At 40.9% G+C, this 25,751-nt stretch overlaps 2 protein-coding genes across 2 annotated transcripts; one reads left to right on the top strand and one right to left on the bottom strand.

Moving 5' to 3' along the window:
• Positions 1-7: 7 nt before the first annotated feature.
• Positions 8-9,638, top strand: mydgf (myeloid derived growth factor). The gene is made up of 6 exons (XM_005800519.3): positions 8-225; positions 1,474-1,524; positions 1,618-1,679; positions 3,240-3,321; positions 5,378-5,450; positions 7,358-9,638. Exons 1-6 carry the CDS (start codon positions 91-93, stop codon positions 7,435-7,437), a joined length of 483 nt encoding a protein of 160 aa, XP_005800576.1. The 5' UTR covers positions 8-90; the 3' UTR covers positions 7,438-9,638.
• Positions 9,429-24,609, bottom strand: LOC111609747. Its single transcript, XM_023339907.1, has 3 exons — positions 23,187-24,609; positions 14,981-16,022; positions 9,429-9,512 (listed from the first exon to the last, which is right to left on the bottom strand). The coding sequence occupies exons 1-2, from the start codon at positions 24,222-24,224 to the stop codon at positions 15,138-15,140; spliced, it is 1,923 nt and encodes a 640-aa protein (XP_023195675.1). The 5' UTR covers positions 24,225-24,609; the 3' UTR covers positions 9,429-9,512; positions 14,981-15,137.
• Positions 24,610-25,751: the final 1,142 nt, after the last annotated feature.

The following is a 25,751-nucleotide window of genomic DNA, read 5'->3' as shown; positions in this document are numbered from 1 at the left end:
TGACGTCATTAACAGTCGACGGGACATACTCTTATTTGGATTGACTGGTCGGAGTGTAACACCAGACATCAAAGAAGACCGAGCGAGAAAATGCAGCTCTTCGGTAAAATGTCTCTTCTGCTTCTGGGGATTTCAGTGTCCCTGTGTGTCTCGGCTGAGCAGACAAAGGTAGTGGAGTTCAACGTCAAGCCGGGAGGAGTTGTTCATACTTTCTCTGAGAGAATCGTAAGTTGCTTTTCTTGTTTTCGTCGATTGAGCCCTCGTTTAAATTGAGTTGCTATGGATACAAAAGCCTGCCATTATTTTTAACCCGAGCGTTCCTTTATTCCTCATCTTTACAGGAAGTCATATTCACTATGTAGGTCTGTGCAGTTTACCGACATTGTTGTCGATTTAAAACTGTAAAGAATTAAAAAAAATAACATAACCCATTTTTAGCTTTAAAATATACATGCTGAATATGTCAAGTTTGGCATTTTTAACGACAAAAGCGGAAAGACTACATTCCATCGGTCAGTTGTAGTCGCTGAGTGATGACGACACAGCCTGTGAAACGCTGACACGTCTATGCTCATCTGCCACAAGGGCTTCATTGATTGGATAAGATTTTTTATTTTTTTTAATAGCGCTGAACTGGTTTTCATGAGAATAAGCCTAAAATTGTTGAATGTTTGATGTACAAGCATCAAAGAGTATTACATGGAATACCTAATAAAACATTTACATTTCTGTTTATAATTTTGCAAGTAAAATGGTTATTCATGTTGATTATTTGAAGCAATTTCCTCATATTTGGAAAAAGCTTCATCCTGGCAGTTACAGCTCAATTGACACGAAGGAGATTATTTAATACTTTGTTTGTGTGCTTTTCCAATGAATTTCCGGTCAAACATTACATTACGAAATGTTTGATGGGGTGATTTTTATTGCAAACATTTTCATTTCAAGAACCAGTATTTTAAAAGACTCTTCCTTTCCCCATTCCTTTTCAGGTTTCCATGTAATCCTAAAGTGATCTTGATCAGAAAAGTTCTTTGGGCTTTCAAAAAGTATTTTAAGAAATATATTCAGACTTTTCAGCCTTAGAGGACTTATAAATAATTCAGAAGGAGAAAACATTTTAAACTCATAGAATGAACCCCTGGTGTTTCTTCACATAACAATGAACTTGGACATTGTTACTAACACCCTGTAATAAAGTTACAAATGCTTCCCATTTATTTAGGTTATCTCTCAAAAACACCAAAGTCTGAACCGTTCGAGTGTCAGCAAATAATATCAGAGACTCTGTGACTCTTTTTAAACACGGCTTTCATTTAATATTAATCTGGTTTGAATTACTTTTTTATGTTCTCAGTCAGTTGATAAATCTCATTCATTCGTTGTTAAATAAAAATAAATAAATGTATTATTAAATGAAGTTGTTCAGACTTTGTACTAATTGGCACTAAACCTCTTGCTGTCTTGTTTCAGAGCGAGTATGAATGCATCTTCACCTATGCTTCACAAGGAGGAACTAATGAGGTATGCGTTGTCTCAATCACTCGGACCCTAAAGTTTTATTGAATATTAATCCCAGCTGGCATGACAGTGAAATATTGTTCTGCTTTAAAACAGCAATGGCTGATGAGTGTGGGCCTGAGCGAAGATGACCAGCTGTTTTCTTGCTCTGTGTGGAGGTGAGACGGGCACAACTTGCAGACACTTCATCGATTTGCATTCAAAACATGTCTTCCCCTGAAACGAATGCTTTAGGTCCGTCCCGATAAGGAAGGCTCGTTCCCTTAATGTGACTGTGTGAACAGATGTGTGTCCTCCTCTCAATATGAGTAATACCTGCCCACTCACCATACCAAACTGTCTGTGGTGGTTCCTCCTCTTCACTTGGCCGACCCCGTCCTCATCATGTCCCATCTGCGGCTCCTCTGAGTCACCTGATTGATTTATTTTTGTAGTCAGTTGTGACAGTTGCAGGAAAGAAAATCAACTAAAACCTCTAACAATGTCTTTTTGTTAGATTTAAATGTGTAAGATGATGAGAAAAGTTTTAATATCACACAAAGATAACCTGGAAATATAGAAAAGCTTTAAATGGTTATCGTTAATGATTTATTAAGAAAAAACCTAATAACTGGTTGTGCACCTCCCTGCAGCAGCAACTGTCGTCAAGCAATACCCGGCAATTTTTCATTATTTGTTATATTTCGGCAACATAGGAGAAAATAGCTTGGGTATAACCCGTCTGACAACGTGAAGTATGCTGAAATATCATGTGAAAACAACTCATCATCGCGTAATAACTTCAAGAATAGATGAGAAACAAAAAGTCTGTTCATCTGTCTGTCTGGAAAGGGTTCAAAAGCCACTCCTAAAGCTTTCAGATCCACAGTCAGAGCCATTACTCACAAATGGAGAAAAGCTGCAGCTGTGGGGAATCTTACCAAGATTGACCAATCTTCCAAAAATTCTCCTAGAGTGCATTGACGACCCGTCCCAGAGGTCACTAAAGGAACCCAGAACATCTGAAGCCCTGGAGGTCGCTTTAGTTAAAGTGATGATTCAAGAATAAGAAACAAAATGTCAAAAAAAAAGAATTGGATTCCTTTAGGTTTCTTGTAAAAAAAGATCCAGAGTGTCAGAAACACACCGTCACATGACGCTTTGCTGCAGCAGTGGCCGACATTCAGTTTGACATTACGGATGTAAAGTGTTTTTCCAATGAAAATCTTGAAATCTTTGGAAATTTTGATTGACACTCTTCTCGTCTAACCTTCCAAATATATTGCTATGAAAAAATCTTAAAAATGGCAAGGCTGTACAGTATGACAAATGTCAAATTAGCAATGGGGGGGAAAAAACTGGTGTAATGCAGCAAGTCTCATATGAACGGCTCAAAACAAAATGAAAGGTACTGGAGTGGCCTAGTCAAAGTATGGACTTCACTGGCATTGAGATGCTGTACATTACCAATGTGGTTAGAATCAAACATTTCTGTGAAGAACAGAGGGTCAAAGCTCCTCCACAGTCAAACAAGAGTAACTCTGTTAAATCGGTTTACTGCTGTTTGACTGTATTTTTGTTACCTTTGATATAAAATGATGTTTGATCTGAAACATTAGAGTATGGTGGAAAGTAAAAAAAAAAAGAAGAAAGGGATCTGTCAGGGAGCAGTGAATACTGAAGAGACTGTGTGTTGGGATCATTATTGTTTAAACATTTCTGTTTTTAATTTCTTTCAGGCCTCAGGGAAAATCATACCTGTTTTTCACCCAGTTCAAAGCTGAGCTGAAAGGAGCCAAAATTGAATATGCCAACGCTTTTGTAAGTATGAAACCAGGCTGTTAATTTCTTTCTTGCTTTTGTGGCTTTGTTTACATGAACCGATATTGTCAGCTGATTTTGTCCCAAGGCGCGACGGCCACCTCACCGGCTGAATACTGATGAGAGCCAAACGATAAGTTGATCAAGAATCAATAGTGGCATTAAGCCGCATGAAACTGGGGCATAAAAACCCCCTCCTGCATGATTTTATAGGACTGACCTATGTTTGCCTTTAACTCTGCATCCTTTAGAGATAAAAATTGTATTTCTTGACAACCCGCTGCCACAAACCCTCTCAAGCCGAGGCAAACTAACGAACAGCATTAAAGAATTGCTGCTTGATGTTTCCATTCTGCCTCATACTCGCTGTCAGTAGAGAGATAAAAGCTTTTCATTACTCAGTATCTGCACAAATGTCAGAAAATCAAGGCGAATTCCTGTTGAACGTCTTTTTGCACAGCCGGCAAATAATGAACATTTCAGCATCAACACACATGTCAAACTCAAGGCTACTTTCATGTTCTGCAGCTTCATGTTTCTTCTTCTAAGCAACACATTTGGTATCGGATGAGGGAGGGAATACAGATGTCACCATTGATGCTTTGATCTCGTTTTCTGTGACAAAATAGACATTTAATGGCAGAATTTGTCAACAAAACCATGACTTTCCTAGATCAGCATGAAATCATCTAACGTATAGCATTAGTGAAGGGATTTATTGTACATCTGAGTCACAAAGGCAGTCTTAATATTCATCCACCTCATCTCAATCTGTATGGAAAATCCTTTTATCATGTTCCAGCTCTGGATAAATGTCTAAGGTTGTTATTTGTTATCTAGTTGAAATAACTGGGATTTCTTTTTTAAAAGGTGCTTTATTATTGATTTATTCAGCATTTAATGGCATCTGTTCTTTTTTAAAATTTCCACATCATAACTTTATTTCTGAATTAAGCACCCAGACCGACTGAGAATATGCAGATAAATTCTCATAAAAAACATTTCACTGCCCTCTGAAGCTTCTAAGATCAGGATTTTCCACTGTACCTGTGGTTCTTAACCTGGTCCTGGTTTAGATCACCAACACTGTCATAAACTTTCCAAAAATCTGGAAAAGTTCAGGAAAGTATTGGGACATATCTGCTTGGAAGTCCTCCAAAGTCTCCACTAAGAAACTTCTTAAAGTAGGCAACAACAAAAAAAGAAGGGAAGTCAATATCAGTTCTTCAGCTTCATTTGGTAAATACCTTTTAGTCAGAGTGTAGGTTTGAATGCTAACATAGCATTTTCACACTATTAAGTTATTAGTAGTATTTCTTTTTTTTTAAATTGTGGCTAAATTGCAGGGGAATTTTTGGATTAATCTCATGTTTTTATCCGACTACCAGAATCTCTGCCAACAATCTAATCTTGTCACCTGATTTTAATTAGTTTTCTAAATGTCTTTCTTCCTCTCATCCATTAAACCCATTATGAGCTCCACACCTCTGCATGTTTACAGCTTTCATCCTCTAACGATGGCCTCCCAACTTTTTACAACTTAATGCAAGTCAGAAAGACAGATTTTTATTAGTTTTTGGAGTCCGCCTTGGAGTTCTATCTCTGCACGTAATGTTTTCAGTGGAAGGTTAATGTCTGGACGGTCACTTCGCAGCGGTCTGCCGTATCTGATGCGGTCGTGGTCTGCGAGGCGATGCGAGGCACACCTTGACACGCCTCCTTTCCCCCAGCAAGGACATTCCTGACACTCGCGTCATTAGAAAGAGAGAGAGAGAGAACATGTTTCCTCCTCCTGCTCTGGCTGTGTGCCCTGCACGGAAAAGACAAACAGAGAAAATAACTTCAGAGTGAGGGGACTGAAACAACATTGCAAACACAAATGCATCTCTTTGACCTTGATGCTGAATCGGAGTTCTTTCCTCTGTTTTTTTTTCTTTTTCTTCCTTCCTGTGCAAATGACATTGTTCTTTGTGCCGCCGCCTGTTATCTGTTTTTTTTTAATCTCTTGTTTTTGTTTTCCACCGTCTCCTCCTCGTCGTTGCGGATGCGTCTCCAGTCAGAAACAGCAGTGACAGGCCAGCGTGACGTACCTCTGAAGCCAGACGAATTTACCGTAGGAGAATCAACAGGTGAGGAATTGATTGTGTCTCAAAGTGTTCAATCAACTCCCTCTGCCTGTCACATCAGTCTCTTTCTCTGCCTCCACACACACACACACCCAGCCCTCCCATTATCACGTTGCAAGCTCCCTGCAGATTCCCCTGCGAAGCGTGCGCTCCAGCTGTGAGTGGGTTTTCACAGTTGTCCCCGTAGCATTATTTGTTGTTCTTCAGCTCCTGCAGAAATCCCCAACAGGGGCTTCAGTTCCAGCCTGTGATTAGCAGGATTTGACTAGTCACCCCGACTGGCAATTTACTTCAGCTGTCATTTTCAGCAGATTAGACGCTAAAGTACAGAGGCTTACAGGCTTCGAACTCAGCGCCGATGACAGACTTAAGGATAATCCCATCACTGAGAAACAGTGGGAGCGATGAATTCTAGGCATAGATTGCTTATCAGCGTGTAGTACAGTATGTAAAGGGCTTTTTAATTACTACAGCCTTAAAGCTCCTGCTGCAACACATGAAGGCATGTTCAGGTTTCGGTAACCCAAACAGAGACACCTGTTGGAGAAAATAGTAACTACATGTAAAGATACACTGAAAGTATTGACTTATTTTAAACCTGTACGAACCATTTATTGTTTTCTTTCAGCTTTAAAATATTTATGTTTTTATTTTCTGGTTTTCATCAGCACAAATCTCTTTTCTTACACTGAATAATTTGTCCAAAACCAGACATTTTGCCTCAGTTGTTGGCCCTTAATTGTCTGTGTGACTCATTTATTTCTGCACTCTGAGTTTTCATTCTCCACCTAGTGGCAGCTGTAATTATAATGCTCTTTTGTTAGGAAATTTTTTTTCCTGAAAGCTAGTAATTTAATAATTTAGTTAACTGGTTCATTTTGGAGTGTATTCTATATTAATAGAGGCCATCTTTTTACCGTGAGAAAAGATTTTGCAGCAGAATAACAAAACAAAAAATATACAAATAAATTATAGAAAGCAAAAAGGAACCTTAATTTATACAAATTGTTCTAACCTTAACATACAGCCATGATCTAATCACAATTTGTGTTTGAAAATGTATCACAATAATACGTATTGCCGAGCTTTACAGTTATCATGATTATAAATATTGTTAAAATGTGTTGAAATTATTGCTACAATGGTGTTATTAACCTCATTGTGTTGGGTTATGTAAACATTGATATTACTAAGACAAAACGACTTAACAGAATATTTTCTTTGCATCATTCTGTTTATGACTATACTCTTTGCCTTCAAATTAAGACTTTATCACTGAGATTACCTGTATTCATAGATACAAAATAATATAGACACTGGAAAATGTTTACACTTTTTTATTTATGAAAAGGTAAGAAGAAATAATATTTCCATCAAATCAGTTTTCTTGCAGTATCCAAAAATGTCTGCTCATCCAAATGATATATGATGATATGTTAGTGCTTTGGTATTTATATTTTTTGTCATAAATATGTTTGCAAGATGACAGTTGCATCATGGGAGATTAAAAAGCAGATACAAATAAAAGTCAGGTCTTCAAAAAAATACTTAAGATTTCTTGCAAAAAAGAAAAAATCGAGTTGTTAGATAAAAACCACCTCTAAATATTAAACAGCAGAAATAAAGCAAAAAAAATAAATAAATCATAAGACGGATAAGAAGATAAAAACCAAGTTTGTACATTATCACAGACCTAATCTTGGTCTCATTTTTAAAATTTTATGTCTCACATTTCTCTCTGCAAAAACATTTCTCTTCTGAACCTCATCAGAGGTTTGATGTCTGACATTTAGCTGACTGTGGGAGTCACAGCTAAAGCAGATATTATTATATATACACCTACATAAATCTAATGTTAAGTGATCGTACACAGACTCCAGCAGTAATCCACTCTCCTTTCTTAATTCCAGTGACCCAAAGAGATGGAAAGTTCAGCGCTCAGCTTTCCAAGCTGACCGTCATTGGACGGACGAGACATGACGAGCTGTGATTGGACAGAAGTCTCGCTCTGCTGTGACCAATCACAGCACCGCGGTGAACTGTGCTTCTGCTCGTTAGTATCAGTGGATTTTTTCCTGAGAAACGACCAAAACTGAAGCAGGATGAAGCTAATCTTGGTTTGAGGGGACATGGTGAACCAGTTGTAGTACATATCCAGCCTTTTTCACTCATTTTTGGATTTGTTCTACAAAAGATGAAGGAACCTACTAATTATCCAGACTTTTCAGGATCAAAATGGGCCATAAGGTTACGTGCTTCTGTAGTTGTTTCTTAGTTTGTAATATAAAGAGATGCTGGTTTGATCCAGTGGGTGTGGGAATGCATATTTTGGTGTTGGGATGGGGTCTGTCCAGCTTAGATACATTTTAGATTAGCAGGAGATTTATGCATCTTGTGTAATCCTGAGAGGAGAGTGAGTAATCCCTGGTATTGTGAAGCAGCACACATCCAAACAAGTAGAAATTGCTCTGTCTCGCTGCGTTCTGCAATGCTGTTGAAAGAAGCACCTCAGTGTCTCCGTTTATCTACATCTGCTGCAGATAACTCAAAGCATCGCGTCTGATCCCTCCAAACATCAGACAGGTTTTTTTTGTTTCCTGCCGTTTCTCTCTGGTGAAACTATACTACTTCCAAAAATACGTCACAAAAAAGAATCAAAATGCAATAGATTTTTTTTTATTAGGTTATGCAAACTATTGACCTGTTTGAGTTTATATATGAAATTTGCTGTATGATGAGATTAGTAATAATGCTATACATTAAAACAAAATTATATGACATGACCTAATTGCTTAAACAGAAAATAATTTATCCTCACTGCTCTGACATGTATGACATCTTGATAGAATCAGTTATAATAATGTTTTTTAAGAAGTATAATGGCACATTCTTGTAGTTTTGAAACCAGAACTTTTTAAATCTTCAGCCAGCCCATCCCTAGTAAGATGTAGCGTCCTGAAAGGTCTGTAGGAAAAATATTTGATTTACTCTCTATTCCACTGACTAAGTGCTAAAAATTCAAATGTCTCAAAAATAAAAGCTTTTTTTACATAAATATTGAGAAAGGTATCTTTATCGCATCTTTCTTTGTTGTCCAACTCACTGACTGGAAGTAAATTCATTTAAAGATCCAAAAAGGGCCACAATTTCACTACTTTATTAGTAGTGAAATTGTACTGTTATCGGCGTGTAGTACAGTATGTAAGGGGCTTTTTGTACAAACTCTTAGAACTGCTAGTTCTTAAATTTTGGCAAACAAACCCATTTATTTTTACAACAGATGGTGTGACTTTACAAGAATAACATCTGGAAGATATAGAGTATATTTAATGTAGGACTATAGATTTCCAAATGGAGCTGATATCACTTTATTTAAATGCCAGAAGTGTTGAAACAGCCCTTTTCCCACTGAGCTGAATAATAAAGAAACCTCAGCGTTGCTTTAACTTTTCTGGTAGTAATAATCCCCAACCAGATCAAACTTTTGTAGTCGAATGCTATAAAAGCAGTTGGGGGGAGGAGAAAAATCTAGAAATTGAAGTCTGGAACATTAGTGCAGATGTTTAACTCAAAAGTAATAAAATGTAAAGCATGCACAGACATTTGGAGGTTTCTAGATGAGGAATAAAAATGCCAGCACTCTCTCCCTCTCGAACCTCTGGCTTTCATCTCTCGGTGCCACATGTGGGGATCAGTGAGAATATTGCGCAGGTTTCAGAAGTGCTTCATTATCACATGCCCCTCATCTCCTTCTCTCCCCTTCTTCTTCTCTGCTCTCCCCTTTCTCTGTTATGCTTGCGGCCTCTTTATCTTACCGGCATTGATCCAAAGCCTCAAACAGCACAAGTGTCCAAGGATTGAATTCAGATTGGAGGATTTCTCTGATTTGACTCTGCTCTTGGATTAGCTGGGATAGGCGGCATACCTTCGGTGTCTTTCATCTGGTGTCGAGGCGATCCCCCGGAGTGGAGGAAACGCCGGGTCCCTTTGTCGCCATCCAGGCTCTCTTTCTCTCTCAGTGGGGGTCAGCACAGGAAAAGATCACACCTGGACCTCGACCTGGCTCTGAGAAAAAAAACACAACATGCGCTATTAATTTTGTACATGCGTCCTTTCTTTTTCTGCCTGTTGATTGCTGCGAATCATGATGAAACTTGATGGGTGTTTGAATAAAGACACGTTGTCACCTCGGTGGAGATAACTCTTGTGTTTTTGTCGGGTTACATCAGTCGTGGTCTGATTGAAGCTGCCGTAGCCTTGTCAGAAGGGTAAACATGAAAAGAGAGGAGGAATTTGATTGCCTGTGTCGAGGCGTTAAATATTCTGAGCGCTGTCAGGGCCGGGCCTCGGCGAGGATTGCGTTTTTATGTCCCATCTTATCTGCCCAATAGCCGTAATTTTTAGAAGCGCCACTAATGCATTCCTAATTTGGACCAGTTTAGGGAAGCAGCCAGTGTCGGAGCCTCCAAATGAGACTTATGAGACCCTTTCTGCTAGAGTAATGAAAAATTAGCCTTAAAATGTATTCCGTAAGCGTAGTCAATTAACGTATATTGTGCTCAAATAAATGTTTCTCAGAGATAGAGAGCCTCTATTGTTTCCCCGTAATTTCTGTTGGGAGGAAGAGGCTTTGCTGGGAGGATCTATTAAATCCAGAGGCACATATGGGAATGTATGGACTGCTGATCTTTGTGGGCTTACTGAGATAGAAAGTCAGGAGGGATTTATCTATCATTATGTTAAATCCAGAGAAAATCTAGATTGTCTGCAAACCGGTGTCTGCTTGCTTGATGCAAAAACTCTCCATTCAGGAGTGTTTTTAAGCCTGAAAATTGCTGCTTTTCACCTGCTGAAAACTCCCTGGAACAGCGAGGCGTTAATGATTTCCTGACATGCTGTGCAGAACTGACCCACACCTTCGCAGCAAAGCAGAACCTGTGATTTCTGCAGTTTGACGGCCAAATTCTGGCCCGTTTCTGTTGAGCTGTTTGTTCCTTTGAGTTGTAAATCTCTTGCTTCTCAACAGCTCTTTGTTTGCCCATCAGCTCTCTCCGTCTGCAGGGCCCAGAGCTGCCTCGATTCTGTCATCCAGATCCTGAGCACATATCAGCACCTCAGCGTACTGTCTGACACCAGCAGAAAAAGTTCCTTACATCACAGGAAAAACTATCAGGAGGAACATGAAGGATGTTTTGGAGCAGAGGTGTATTACACAGAGCTCCTGCACAGCTTGTTGGAAGTACAAGTTACAAATAAAAGACAAATGTTGTTATTGTTCTAGTTAGATCTTGGCTAAAAGAATGGGCTATGCGAACGCAGACTTTATATATTCCCATGCAAAAGTATTCATACCCCTTCGTGCTACGTTTGTGCACTTGTTTTATTAGGACTTTATGTGGTTGACCAACACAACCACATAAATCTCAAGTGATGCAAATGGTATACATTTGAATGTAGATTGAGTGCAACCGATTGCCTTTACAAGTTCTCCAACTGTGGAGGTCTCAGGTTTTAAGAAACCTCATGACGAGTTTAAAGCATGGTTAGGGTCAATAAAACAATAGCCCATCTAAAGAGTGGGACCTAAAAGAAATCCTGTTTTATGTTTGGCTCAAGCAACGCAAAGGACACAGCAGACATGTGGAGGAAGATGCTGAGGTCAGATGAAGCCAACATTGAACATTTTAGCCTAAATGCAAAATATAATATGTGAAAGGAAAAAAAAACAATTCACTTCACTCTGTGGAAAGCATCCCCACTGTGACCTGGTATCAGATGAACACTGTACTGATGAAACACAATGCTGGGTGCATCACTTCAGCAGGGACATGGAAGCCATGAAGACGGATGGAACTTGAGACGGATCGGTGTTGGTTCCTAAACGCCTTGTGAAAGTCCAGACCTAATTCAACTGAAATCTGAAGGCTTGAAAACTGATGTTTATTGTCTGTATTCACCAACTTTGACCGAGCTAGAGGTGTTTTGCAGAGAAGAATTAGCAACATGCCTGTGACTTGATGTGTAAAACTGGTAGATTCACATCCCCAAAGATTTGCATCTGGGAAGATTGAATATTGATGAAGACTTTGCAAATTTGTATTTTGGAAACCATGTATTATTTTCCTCCCACACAATTATTTGCTAGAATGTGTTCATTTATAAACTGACGTTTGTGGTTATAAGCTGACAAAATGTGAAAAACAGTTTGAATACTTTCCAAAATACTGTATTGTATTTAGTTTTAGAGATTTTCAGGGAACTTTAATCATCCCTGCTTAACATTTATAACAGTATTTGGATCTTTGGAGTGAATTACATGCACAGCTAGTGGTCTTTGATGTGATCTGTTATGTATTTATTCTGTTTGTAGAAGTTAAAAAAAGAGAGAAAAACATCACTTTCAGCGTTTAACAGACTCAGAGCTAGGAGCAAATGGTTTAGATCAAAGCGTATTTATTTGTCTGGATGGCTTAGTAAAAGTCCAGACCAAAGTTCAATTGATAATCTGGCAAGACTTCAGATTTTGGTATCTAGACGTGCAAAGCTGTTAGAGACATGCCTCAAAAGACTGGTAAATTAAAAAAAATTTTAATTTTTCTTTCCACTTTACAATTACATGCTCTCTTGTCTATTACATTAAATCCCCACATAATACATGGAGATCTTTGGTTTTAAAATGACAAAATTCTTCTTCAAAAAGAAGAAAACCTTTTACAAGACACTGTAGCGAGTCACGTATGTCATTAATTTAGCAAATATTAGACTACAATGTTGCAGATTTTAAACTGACAAACTTTATTCAATAAAAATTCATATAACTGGTTTAATTTCATGAGTTGCAGGTTAGTTACTTAATCAACTTTAGATATTGTCTTATAATTACTTAAATCTATTTAAGTCATTCGAATCAGTTTATTTATACAGCACCAATTCACAAAAAATGCCACTTCAATTCACTATATACAGTAGATTCATTATACAGAAACATAGTCAATTCATTTCATTCAAAGTGAGTTACATCCATTCTAAATAAATCCAAGTGTAAAATAATTCACTGATATACAGTTAAAAATAAATCCGTCCAATTTCATATGGCTTAACAAGCATGTGGCGACAGTGGACAGTTAATTGCATCGAGTCATTAGCTTTGCAGCAATCTATCCTACTCTAAACGGTTATTTTTTTTTTTTTGGTAATTCTTTTACAGTGCAGCAGTAATTCAGTCCAGTTGGCCTGATTGCGAATCAGTGATCCTGGTCCCATCTGATGTTAAGGCAATGTCTCCTTCAGTATGCGTGTTTGTGAGAGGCAAAGAAAAACCGCTCATTCTTTTTCCTTCAGAGACTCATGTGGTAATTTGTTCTGTGTTTAATCAAGACTTGTAAAAGAAAGATTTTGCATTCAGGGTGCATGCAGAATTTTAAAGGATTTACATAGAAATCTGAGAAGTCTAATTTACTCGAGTCGGTCTCACATCCTGGTTCTGGAAAATCTGACAGCTAATCCCTATCTGAAAATAGTTTCACATAAAAGCATGGCTCACTCATTCCAGAAACTCTGTTTAAACCCGATAATGCCCATGACTTGTGAAATGTCCCGGGCGTTAGAAGAACTGATACTGATATGGGAATGTGTGTCGCAGTCAGGCAGCATAAATATAATGAGATTAACCGCTGATTTTGATCGTTTCATTGAATTTGTTCACAATGGAATAAATTGCAAACTAGCAGCAGCTTTATTCTGTTCAAAAAGGTCGGCACAAAGAGAAAAGGATCCAATAAAGCAGCATTTATGTCCTAAATGAAACAGCTATCGATTTCCTGTGTTGTATTTATGTAATCAATCTGGCTGGCATTCCTCTCCAACACACCAGCTCCTTATTTCTTTCCTGTTGCATCCCCTTGACATTTAGAGGGGAACAGATGGAGACGGAGGCCAGGTGGGTCGAGCCAGAGGCAGCAAAGGAGATGGGATTTTTGTAACACCGTGGGGCCGGGTGAAGGGTACAACGAATGGCCAGCTGCCCCCTGTCTCCCTTGACATGCACCCCAATGCTGGCCTGAACTTTTCCTCTGTGGCCTTGCCAAGCGTCTCCTTTTATGAGAGCCTTTCTTGCCTCTAGATGCACTACAGATCCCTGACCTTGCCTCTCCTGTGTGCGTTCTCACACCGCCGAGCCAAAGTAGCTTGAGCCGCGCCGACTTCTCATCATAGCATCACGACTCCTGACAGCAATTACCGACCACAGGCGATGCTGATATATAAGAGTGACTATGCTGGGATGCATTGGGGTGAGGTGCAATAAAGTAATCACCTCTATCTTTGTCTCGCCATTCTGAGGTAATTGCAGTTTCCTTCAGATTTCTGGCTAATAATGCCTTCCCCTCTGCCCTTTAGCTGTGCAGTCCGTGGGAGTTTGCAGAGCCGGGGTGCAAATTGAACATCTGCACAAAGGCTCTTGTTACCTGAGCGGTAAGCCGGCCAGATGTCATTACGGCCCCGTGCATGCACCCAGGAGATTTGAGAGCAGGGAGGGAAAAGGGTAGAACCAGCACCGCAAAAACACAAACTCTTACCAAGTATTCCTGGTCTAGTTTCAAGTGCAAATATCTCAGTACGTTTGAAATAAGCCAAAACTAACTTACAAGTAACTTTTTAGCAAGAAACATGAGCTTGTTTTGGGTCAATAATTACTTTAATATAGATTTTTTTTTTTTAAAAAGTGGCTGGTTTCCCATATTTTAACTTATGGGGAAAATGTCTTGTTCCCTCTGTCAAATTATCTCACCTATAGCTTTTTCAACAATATTAAAAATATATATTGCTGACATAAAACAAGCTTCTATTTCTTGCTGAAAAGTTATTTCTAAGTTAATTTTAATTTATTTCAGAAACTAGACCAAAAATACTTTGCAACATTTTGTGTTTTTGCAGTCTAGTTCTGACCTTTTTACTTCATGTTATAAAATCTCTTGGCAGGAAGTAGGAGCTTGTTCCTATTTCCTGCCAAGTATTAAGAACTTCATCAGTTCTTAATGTATTAAGAACTTCATCAGTTCTTAATCAGTTGTTACTTCTAAGTTAGTTTTGTCTTATTTCAAGAGTTCTAGGATGTTTGCACTAAAATCTAGACCAAAAATACTTGATAAGATTTTGTGTTTCTGCAGTCAAGTTCTGCCCTTTGTGCTTCATGTAAACAAATCTCCTGTCAGGAAATAGGAGCTTGTTTTAAGTCAATAATTCCTTAGTTATTGACTGAAAACAAAGCACTAATTAGTGTCCTATATTATATTTTATAATATGGGAAAATTTCTTGTTCAATTGGCAGATTATTTCACTTATAACTAGTCCTTTTTCATCGATATTAAGGTATTATTGACTTAAAACAAGCTCCCATTTCTTGCTGAAAAGTTACTACTAAGTTAGTTTGTCTTTTTTCCAAGTATCCTAAGATATTTGCTCTAGAAACTAGACCACATATACTTGATAAGATTTTGTTTTTGCAGTGATGCACTTGTTCTGGACTTACTCACCCTGAGTTGCGTCTGCATCCCGTTGCCCTGGAAACTTGATCTCGGCTGAAGTTGGCGAGCCGTAAGCTGCCTTAAATCACTTCCCACTCCTGCAGACATGTGGCTGGTGCTGTTTGTGCCTCTGTTCGATCGGCCGCCCCCCTCCTGCTGCATTGTCTCACACGGTGGTTGAGAGCAGCCTTCTTTTCTCAGGGTATGGAGGAGCTTTGCGGGGCTCTTTCACTTTCTTTGTGGGCTCAGAGAGTCTGTGGTGCGGGTACGGTGGGGGCTTGCGGGCCCTGCGGCCCTGTCCTGTGGGTGGTTTGGCTGCGCAGGCGTTCGAGGGTCCCGCTGAGGCCGCTCGCCGCTCTTTGTCGTGCAGGGGCAAACTTTTGGTTTCAAAGTTGGTGGGTGGGCAGCTGGCAGACTGAGGGTGAGATAGCAACGGTGAAAATGGACCAGCAGATGGGAGATCGCTTTGTGGGGTCCGGAGTGACCCGACTTTGGTCTCGATGATGACAGAAGGGCTGAGAGCAGGGGGGGGATAAGACTTTGGAGACAGAGGGGAGGAAGGCTGTGATCCAGGGCTGCTGGGGTAATGGAGGTTCACCGTTAGTGGAGACAGCCCGGGAGTGGGAGGCCGAGCAGGGAGGCTTCTTTTAGGAGACAGAACGTGATCCTGGGTGGTCGGGTTTCTGGGTGGAGGGAGGCTGTTTGTGTTCACCCGAGACAACGTTTTTCTAGGGGATTGCCCACAAGTTAATTGAACAGTCCGACTCCTTTCTGACAGAAAGCCCGCGGTAATGGAGCGCAGCTGCCCGTTCTGCGAAGGCTGACTTCTGCTGTGATCCTCTCTGCTGGCGGTTCTGTAGGAGTCTGCAGTTCCTGGCTGGTTTTCAGTTCCCGGAGCCCTCTGCTGGGCGCTGCGTACCGTCACTTCACTGGAGCTGGAGCCTGAACTGTAGCTGCTGTCGCTGGGAGGCTGAGCTTCTCCTCCAGGCCTCTGCTGCTCCTCATCATCCAGATCAATGGAGGAGGTTAGATAGTCAATCTGCTGCACGACCTAGAAAACACACAGAATGATTTATAAATAAAAACACAAATTATCCGCGACACTCTCCCAGAGGGAATAATTATAATGTGTTGCAAGCAGATTTTGTTGCTGTACTGTAAAGTTCCCAAAGTCGATATGTTTTGAAAAATCAGATAGCATTTATAGCTGGTTTCTATTAAAGAATGGGTAAATTAAATTATAAAATCATGCACATTTTTAAATGTGTGTAGCTGCAGATCGTCCCTTTTGAATTAGAAGAAATTGAAGAAACTTAAGTTCGGGTCATCACATCAAATCACACCGCTTACTGCTATTGGCTTATTTTTGCCATAATTGTTACAAAGAATAAAAACAATTAACATAAAGCAGAAGGACTTTTGTAGTTGTAGGTGGGATATTTTCAGATTTTGTCACATTGCAAGCACATACCTCAGTGGATCTTATCTTATGTGACTAAACACCATAAAGTGTATAAATTGGTGTGTAACTGCAGAGTGAAAGAAAACGGTACTAAAATTGCCCTGCACATAATAGTCAACAAAATGTGGTCATGTTTTGTGTTCAGTACATCCGAGTCAAGACGAAAAGCACCTTATAGCATAATGTAGCCACTACTATGTTTCAACAGAACACAGTTTTGCTACCTAAAAAGTCGAATTTTGTTCCCTTCTGAATGAAAAACCTTCTTCCACATGCTTTCTGTGTTCAATACATGACTTTAGACAAACACTAAGCAGGACTTCTTTCCAGCTATTTGTCAATCCATTATCTGGCCTGAAAGTTCAGATGGACAGTCATGTTTTGGACAGTGATTGCTGAATACAAATTAAGGCCAGGGGTGGACCATTAAAAGTTTTATTAGGTTATCTTGTGGTGTGATAAAAAATAAAAGTGAGGATAAAAACCTATTCATTACTTCTATTTTTAGCTAAGTGTATAACTGTGATCGCATGGCACATCTGTTACAGCCCCATGAATATAAAAACTACTCTTGAAAAACATTCCCATTTCAAATACGCTCCTCGAGGACACCAGTCACATAAAGAATGATTTGTATCACTAAAGTGCACACAGTAACTGCATTTAATCATGTTTCCAAATTTATTGATATTTATTGTATGGAACAAGCAGAGGAGAAAATAATACAAATAATTCTGACAATGCTGCCAGTTTTGGGTTTTTAATTGTGATTTATTGTGACAATGATCATAAAAATGGATGGAGGTTTGCAGTCGTGACATAAAAACATTCAAAGAGTTTTCACACTTTTGCAAGTTATTGTATTATCTTATATTATTATATTGGTTTTATATGCTGCACTGACACTTTTTCCACATATTTCAAGTAGCATCAGTGGGAATATCAAACTTCTCAGTTTTGGGGTTTGGGAACTCTTTTCAGACGCTAGTTGATCTCTCATCAGAAGCCTTTGCATACGTTAAAGCCAAAAATTGCAACAGAAAAAAACTAAAAACTAAATATTTTATTGCAGCTTCATAAACTAAAGATGAAGAGTGGCTTAGCAAATCTGAGGCAAACATATACCTTGCAGGTTCCCGGCTGTACATCATCAGCTCTGTTTTTTTAGCCAGACTGCAGAGGACCAGGAACAGGCTTCTCACTGTGTGCAGCGATTGACCTCAGGAACTTACCAGCTGTTTTTACTAAAACAGAGGGGATCACTGTTAATTGTTCTGGCTCGTCTGACACGTTCATAGATCAACACTGCTGTATCCGTCACGCCACAATTTAAAGTTAACCAAATAAGACCATTTTCAGAGTTGTTTTCAGGAGTAGACACCACATAACTTGGGTCATAAAATCCAAATCTGGACATAAACATTTCACATTTTTAACCTTTTCAGAAAAAGAAAAAGAATACGTTCATCATTCAGCTCTGCATTGTACTGATGGGCCATGTCTTACAGTTTATCTTGAATTTGAATTGTGTTGAGGAGGTGGTGGATGCATAAGGTTTAGTCACAGATTAATCACAACCCCGTATTGGTGCTTTGATTTTTTTTTTTTTTTTTTTTTGCAAAAGCCACTTAGAGGAGTAGTGGGTGAGCAGCTGATTCATGTGGACAGAAAATGGAGATTTTTCTGCCCTCCCTCGTATCAAATAGGTCTATATATTTCTGTGCCTTAAATATAAGGTGGAGGAGTTGCAAAGGTACTGTGATTCAGGAGAACTAATATTTAGGAAGTTAGGAAGAGCTGCTGTATAGAGGAGAAGTAGTAGAAAAATAATAAATAAACATGCTGCTTGGGGGGGGGGTCCCTTAATTACAGGAAGCAGTGAGGCAGATGTTCACATGCCCTGACTGAAAGTCCACCTTTGTTCGGTGTGATTAATGTTTAATACACCTCACTGCTTTTACATCTGAAGATCCATTTTGCTCCCCTAGATAAAAAGCTTTTAAAAAGATTTCAAATCAGGACGTCTGAGCTCAAAGGCTTCAACAATTTAACCTTCAGCTTTCATTACCAAACTGACAGAGGCTTTTATTAATTGATGCAACAATCTGCATTTAAATCTGACTCTGTCTTGCTTCAGTTTGGACCATTTATTTGTTCTTTTCTTGTTAATTGAATGATTCTAGAAGAAAGACACAATAAGGACCCAGAATGAGGGGTAGTACCAGTCAATAAGACGATGGCATTACAATCCCACAGGCGAAATGAACATATAGTCAATGAACAAAAGCTGGTCCTGGTGGGCAGAGAAAGTTCATCCCACGACGGCCCGAAACTGAAAACAGCAAGCAGCATTTGTTCAGCAGATCTCAGTGATCTGGTTTAAGTGTGCAGAGTTAAAGAATCGCTTAGGTGCTGAGATGCCAGTCTGGGTTAAGATTTTAAAACAAACACAGATGGCTTCACTTGTACATGTTAGCAGAAGCTGCTGAGGACTGTTGATTGTTGCCTATTTCACTGGGATGACGTTTGCAACAGCCTGAGGGGACAAAATGAAGATCTACTATAAGTTACATTTTAGAAGTCCTAAGAAAAGCTTTTGAGAAAAGTTCACTTTTTCACACCATCTTCTGTTTGCTACAGTTTCAAGCAGCTTCCAGATTTCTAAGAGAGCTTCAAGGTCATTGGTTTAAAAAAAGCACATAATTTCCTCCCTGCAGACTTAAGAGAAATTTAGTGGCTAATTACCCTAATATGCATTTCATTTTACTGTGAATGAATGATTTAATGCACAGAAAAAAATGCAAGAATATATCAATTCCACACAGCATGGCACCAGCCTTGAGTCAAACCTCACTTTCCATTTTTTCTTTACTTAACCAGACATTTAATTGTCATCAGCATAGCAGGGAAATGGAATGTCAAATTATTGACAAAATTAAACCTAATTGGGGAAAATGAAAAGAGAAATTTACGAGAACAAGAATGAACCCCTGAAGTACGCCACAACATTGAGGCACTTAAGGTTATTTAAGATCTAAACCTTCTTTTTGTCAACAAAGTGCTGCTGTCGATAAATCAGTCATGTAAAAGGTAACAGGTCATTTTATTTTGTTTTGTTTTCTACACGGGCCGTAAAAACCTTCAATTTTCCTTTGCTTCAGTCAGTGGGAAAACTGGAAACATGTGCAATTTACACCATTTTAAGTTTAACTTCATCAAATTAATTAAACCCTTCCCTTCTTACAGATAGCACACCATGTATTTAAAATAAAAAAAAAACCGCCTCAAATCAAAACTCACATAGTCAGAGATCAAACTCCGGATCAAACTCTGGACCATTTTCAGAGAATTCATCAGGAGATTTCTTCCAGATTGAGTCAATGTTTGATAACATATAGAAATAATTACAGCCCTGAAGCTTCTTCAAGGTTAAAGAAATAATAAAAGTTACGGCGAACACTTCTGGAGGCCTTCCTCTCGTCTTTATTTTTCACACTGCAAAGACGTTAAAATCAGCCAAGACAGAATGAGAGTACTATTACAGTGGTGTGAAGGCTAAATTTAGTCAGCCCTCCCATCTAATGCTTCTTACCCAGATAGTAAAAAGCCTGCTCCTTAATGTATCAAAAAAAAAAGACACACATGTCCAAATGCAAAATGGGTGCAAAGAATAAGTATATGCTCTGCAAACGTGCACTAATAAAAGCTCAACACAAAGACACACGAACACCCCGATACACAGGCAGCTGTGTGATGACAGAGGCTGGAGAGATTGGAGAAAATTACGCTGGGGAAAATGTTTGACCCAGCTCACCACCTGCTCTGTGTGCACAGATAAATCCTCTGCTCATGCCGGATGAGTTTTGTCCTCTGTGTTCAACAACATCCTTGCTGATGTCAAAGGATGACCTGATTTGTTTGCGTGATTTTTTTTTTCTTTTCTGTTAAAGCTGCGGCAGGTTTTGAGTGAAGCCTTTCATTTTGCTTTGAAGTGGTGCATGTAGGATATGCACATGCAATGACTCTGGGCAGGTACGGCTTGTTAATGTCAGAAATCGGAGGAGATAAAAGGGCTGCTTTTCATCTGCTGCTTTCGAGGACGTTTGTTAAAAAAAACAAAGTCTTTGACCCCTCAGGTCTACACACATGCTCCGCTTTTAGAGCTGAGAGATGTTTATTGTTGAGCTCCGTCATTAAAGTTTCACTCCGCTCTTCGAGCTTGACGCGGTTCTTTCTTCTCTTCAGGCTCTGAGTCATGGTGCAGCTCTTTTCTTTTCTTTTTGTCTTTACACCTGACTGAAACACATCAGCAGACTATCGCCGTCAGACTGACGTTCGATCCAAATTTTCCTCTAATTTGCTTTGAGCAAAGATGCTGATCATGTTGCAACCACACACTCCTATGTATGTTTGGGAATTTTATGCCCAGTGACAACAGAAAATAGTGAAATGGAAGAAAATTGCATGTTTTATTTTTGTAATTAAAAATGTGAATCCCCCTGAGTCAAACTTTGCAGACACTGTTCTGCTGAAAGTCTTTTGGGCTTCGTCTCTTCCAGGTTTGCTCATCCATAGACTGAAATTAATTACAACTTTTCTTTGCCAAATATTTTAAACTTACATTGACAGTTGAGTGCATTTGAACATCAAAGCACGGCCACATATTCCTAATTGAATTTAGTGATTGGGCTTTGACTAGACCACTTAAACCATCCCATTGAGGCTTAGACTTTCAGGACGTTTCCAAGTTTCCTGGAAGAAAACCTCTAACAGGTTTCCTTCCAGGATTGTTTTGCATTTATCTCTATCCATCCTCATTATCACCGTCTCTTCAGCAGGAAGGCATCCCCACATCATGATGCTGCCACCAACATGTTTCACTGTGTTCAGGCTGAAGTGTAAGTGTTGTTTTTTTGCCACATGCCACATGTACAATTTTGCATGCAGAGCTGAAAGTTCAGCTTCCAAGTCTAGTCATTGAGAGCTACCCTCCTGTAACATTATGATGCACGTCTTCTCCAACACACCTGAATCAAATGAATGGCTCCTCATCAGGCCCCTGCAGAGCTGAACGACTGCTGATGAAGGAATTCAGATGTTAGATTCACGTGTTGCAGCAGAAATGTGTCTAAAAGTTGAATTAAGGTGGCTCTAGAGGAGTGGAGTTTCTGACTTAATCCAAACTTTAAATCAGACTTCTAATGACTTTCTAGCAACAATGGTTTTGTTCTTCCCACTCTGCCATAAAGGCACAGTTATTAATTGTCCTCCCCAGATCCTCCCACTGGTTTATCATCTATAGTGATAAATTTCTTATCATTATAAGAATTTTGATGTATTGCTGTTGTGACAAATTACAATTAATGATGTTTAAACCTCCCCATATCTGTCCATATTTTCAGGATTGTTAGTTTTACTAATTTCTCCACTGTTTGTTCAACGAGAGTTTGAGTAAATATCAAAAAAGTTGAAAACATTTGTGCAGTGCAGTGAGACAAATCGGACTTCTTTATGTCTCTGGTGTCCTAAAGAAGCGTATTACAAATGGGAATGCTTTTCAAGAGCAGTATTTGTGTTTGTGGGGCCATGATTGTTGTGTCATGGAGACACGGCCATGCTGTTAAAAGAAGTAGTAAATAGTTCACTTTTATTGCTCTCACAATAGCACCACAAAAAACCTTGATCATTCTCGCATCGTCTTCCTTCCAGCTTACAAGTCGGTGTTGGTCTGTCACATAAAACTCCAATAAAATTAATGTTTTTCAAGATTGTGGTTGTGATGTGAGATAGTAAAAGCAGTGTGATTACTTTTCCATGCCAGTAAATGATCTCTGTCCTTGCCTCACTCCATTTCTTTTTCACATTAGTGCTTACTGCTTAATGCAACAAACATAAATAGCCTGCACTACTTCCACAGTGACTTACTCTCTTTTCATTTGCCACCTCTGTTTATACATGCAGCCTTATCAATCGCTTTTTTCGCCTTTCTTGCTGTATTCTATATAAACTTTCATCACAGGAATATTAATTCTGTCACGGAGAAGTCTTTAAAGTCACAATGATGAAGTTACTACCTCTGGGGCTTGGCTGTGACCTCGCTGATCGGACGCCAAGAGGAAAGATTTGCATGTCACTTTTACTGGACGAGGCACGGATATTCAGACATAAATGGATTATAAAAGAGTGCCGGCCACCGTCCAGCTGTGCCTGGAGCAGCAGCTGTCCATGAGAGGGAAAAGTGGTGGAAAAGAGAGGATGTTAGAGTCAAGGCTTTTTACTAATGTCACCCTGCATCGTCTGAACATCCTCTGAATGCATCTGGCAAATGGGCCATAACTACCATCTCATCCACCTTTATGAAAGCGCACGCCCGACTTGAGCACAAAGTGCCAGACTCTAGAGTGTCTGGGGAATAGAAAGGAGAGCCTGAGAAACAACAACATGTTTTGGGTCCATGCATCCCTGCTGCAGATGCTTTTCTGCTTGTTTAATTCTGCTGAGAAAGTGCATTTGTGGTCTGCCTTGTTATCTCTAAATGCCCTCAAGGTTTTGTTGGGGTTTTTTCTGCAAAAGCTCAAACATTTTCTGCATGAGGAAAACGTCTAAATTAATGAGAGAGGATGCAGTAAGGCCCTGATTTGTTTATGTTCCCACCCTTCAGCCTTGGAAAGAAAAGAGACAAATCTGCAGCTCTCATGGCAAAGTTTCAGACACATGATACATAAATCAACAAACAACTGTGTCTGTGTGTACCTCTTTGATTTCCTGCTGGATGTCCCTGAGGGAAGTGAGGACCTGCTCCAGGTTGTCCACCACCCGTTTGATCTGGTTTCGGACCACCTTTCTGCTGCAACCGGCTCCGTTCCTCTGTGGCTCCTGCTCTCTGTTTGGTCTGTGCGGTACCCACGTCTGGTTCTGACCCAGGATCGCAATCCGCTCCGAGTTCGGCCGGGGCCTTCTGGGGCCTCTCAGGGTGGCGGTGCAGCCCAGGGCTCCAGGAGGGGTCTGGCTGGAGAAGATGAGCCCGTTGAGGGCCGTCAGGTCCCTCTGACTCTGAGAACTCCTGCCGTGTTTGTTGATGCAGCTGAAGCTGGAGCTGAACCCGCGCTCCCTCTCGATCAGCTGCTGAGTGCCTGAGCTCAGCCAGCTGGAGGAGTGGACGTCTCTCTGGCGGTAGGTGGTGTGACTGGTGGAGTCCCACATCTTCCCCTCGCTGTCTTCCATGCACACCACGACAGGCACATTGCAGTCGGGCTTCTCAGCCAGCAGCACAGGTACAGGAGTGGGATGGGGCCCCACCAGAGGCCCGTATTTCCTCACCGAGGGGCTGCTTGTGTATCCCACGTTTTGGCTCTGCGGCGGCGAGGAGCAGCTGTCGGCCAGTCCTTTCTCTGGGCTCAGTTGAGAGTTGGTGCTGGGCTCCACCTCCAGCTCTTTAGTCTTGCTCCACCTGGCAGGACCGTCCTCTCTCTGGTTCCCCACGCTGCCTGGCAGGATGTGATGCCCCCTCAGCACCACTGGCAGCATCCCTATGCCATTACACCGGAGCTCCCCCTTCTTGGCTCGGCTGGAGAAGAAACCGATCCCCTTGGCCCTCTCCAACGGGGTCAGGGTGCTGCGGCCCTCCGAGCTGGACCTGTACGCCCCGTTGAGCCCCAGGTCGCCGCCGCTGCTGCTGCTGTGGTGAGCCTTCAGGCTGTTGCGCAGCCATGGGATGAAGTGGGGGGCATGAGCCTTGAAGCCCCTCTGCTCCCCAGGCGTGGTGGCGGTGGCCCGGCTGTCAGAGAACATGCTGACAGACGGTGACCTTCTTCCATGGATCTCTTCCTGCTTTGGCCATCAGCATCTGCTCTCCCTTTGCTGTTTCCTCAGTTTTCAAAACTTTGTTTCCTCCTGTGCTGTTTTCCCTCCTCAGCTCAAGTCCCACCCTCTGCCTCTGCTCCTGCCAAAGCCTGGTTCTGATTTTATCACCCTGCCTCTTTCTCTCCCCTCCCCTCCGATTCTGCTTCTCCACCCACTCGTCTCGCTCTCCGTTGTGGTGCTCCTGGAGCCCCTCTCCCCCCCTCTCTCTGGGCCTGTCTCAGAGAAACCAGGAGGCCCCCTCTCCCTCTCTCTCTTCGTCTTTCCCCTCCGCCTGCCTGCGTCTCACTGGCTCTGTAGCAGCAGAGGCTTGCTGTCTCTACATCGTTCTCTCTCTCTCTCTCCTCACCCCCTCCCTCACTGCACTGCGCTGCCTCCTATCCTCGCTCTTTCTTCCTCCCACTCCCTTTCTCTCTCTGCCTCCTCCCTCGCCATCCCTGCCTCCTCTCTGTTCTTATCACAGAACCCCTTATCACCCTTTTGCAACTCTCTTTTCTTTCCCTCTCCTCCGTGTCACTGTTGTTTTTTTTGCACTCAGCCCCACCTTCCAATTTACCAGAGAAAGCAGCTGAAGTTCTCTCTGTTCAATCAAGGCGGCAGTATTATTAATCCCCCCACCCTGTTAGAAAGTGCGTAACCATGTGACTCTTCTCATCTGATTACTCCTTTCCCCAGCTCAGCCCATTACAATTAAATACTGCTTACAGAGGGATGGGGGGGGGATAGCAGCAGGAAGGGATGAAGCACATAATTGTGACCTGTAAGATGAGGGATCAGCACCAGCCTGACAGAAGAAGAAGGAACTGCCCCTCCGCAAACAGCAGCCTGCCTGTGGGACGGCTCTCTCCCAGCTTATAATAACTGTCAGCAAATAGTGTCACATTACCTCCCTGTTGTTTTCCCCTGTTTTCCATTTCCAACTTCGATTTGTTCTAATTAAACAGAGGCAGCTGCTATTTACTGGACTCCTGCTCAATATTCTTTTTTTTTTTTTTTTTTGGTTGTCTGAATCAAATTTCTTGTGTCTGACAAGCTCAAATATCCCTCCTGAGGAGCTTTTTCCACTCAGCTGCTGCTGCATTGGTGGGAACCTCCCTCTCTGGCAGCATCTTAAATGAAAAACACCAGCAGAGACACACAAAAGCCCTGACAGTTTGCTGTCACTCAGCACTGAGACGCTCAAAGCATCTGCCATGCTGGTAGTCACACAGCAGTGTGCTGCTGAGGTAGCGCCCTGTTAAAATGTGACTTCATCTCCTGACATGCAACACATAGGAATACTGTACATACTCTGTGTAATCTGTCTGCATGTTGACAGATTGCTGTCAGTCTGTAGTGACCATTACGATGGATTAAGAAAAAAAAAAAAGCATTAAAAAGTGAAAGCAATGGAGCAGCTGCTGTTAATCCTTCTGAACTCTTCCACGGCACACGGCCAAAATACTGTGGCTGGTCTGG

The sequence above is a fragment of the Xiphophorus maculatus genome, chromosome 9, assembly GCF_002775205.1.
Source record: "Xiphophorus maculatus strain JP 163 A chromosome 9, X_maculatus-5.0-male, whole genome shotgun sequence".
In the NCBI taxonomy this organism is placed as follows: Eukaryota; Metazoa; Chordata; class Actinopteri; order Cyprinodontiformes; family Poeciliidae; genus Xiphophorus; species Xiphophorus maculatus.
This window is presented reverse-complemented; position numbering and strand designations above follow the sequence as displayed.

Excerpts from the sequence above, each read along its gene's own strand:
- mydgf (XM_005800519.3), top strand. The coding sequence starts at position 91 with ATGCAGCTCTTCGGTAAAATGTCTCTTCTGCTTCTGGGGATTTCAGTG. Across the intron at positions 226-1,473 it reads ATACTTTCTCTGAGAGAATC|AGCGAGTATGAATGCATCTT; the intron begins GTAAGTTGCTTT and ends GTCTTGTTTCAG. Across the intron at positions 5,451-7,357 it reads TACCGTAGGAGAATCAACAG|TGACCCAAAGAGATGGAAAG; the intron begins GTGAGGAATTGA and ends TCTTAATTCCAG.
- LOC111609747 (XM_023339907.1), bottom strand. The coding sequence starts at position 24,224 with ATGTTCTCTGACAGCCGGGCCACCGCCACCACGCCTGGGGAGCAGAGG. Across the intron at positions 16,023-23,186 it reads TCCAGCAGGAAATCAAAGAG|GTCGTGCAGCAGATTGACTA; the intron begins GTACACACAGAC and ends TGTGTTTTCTAG.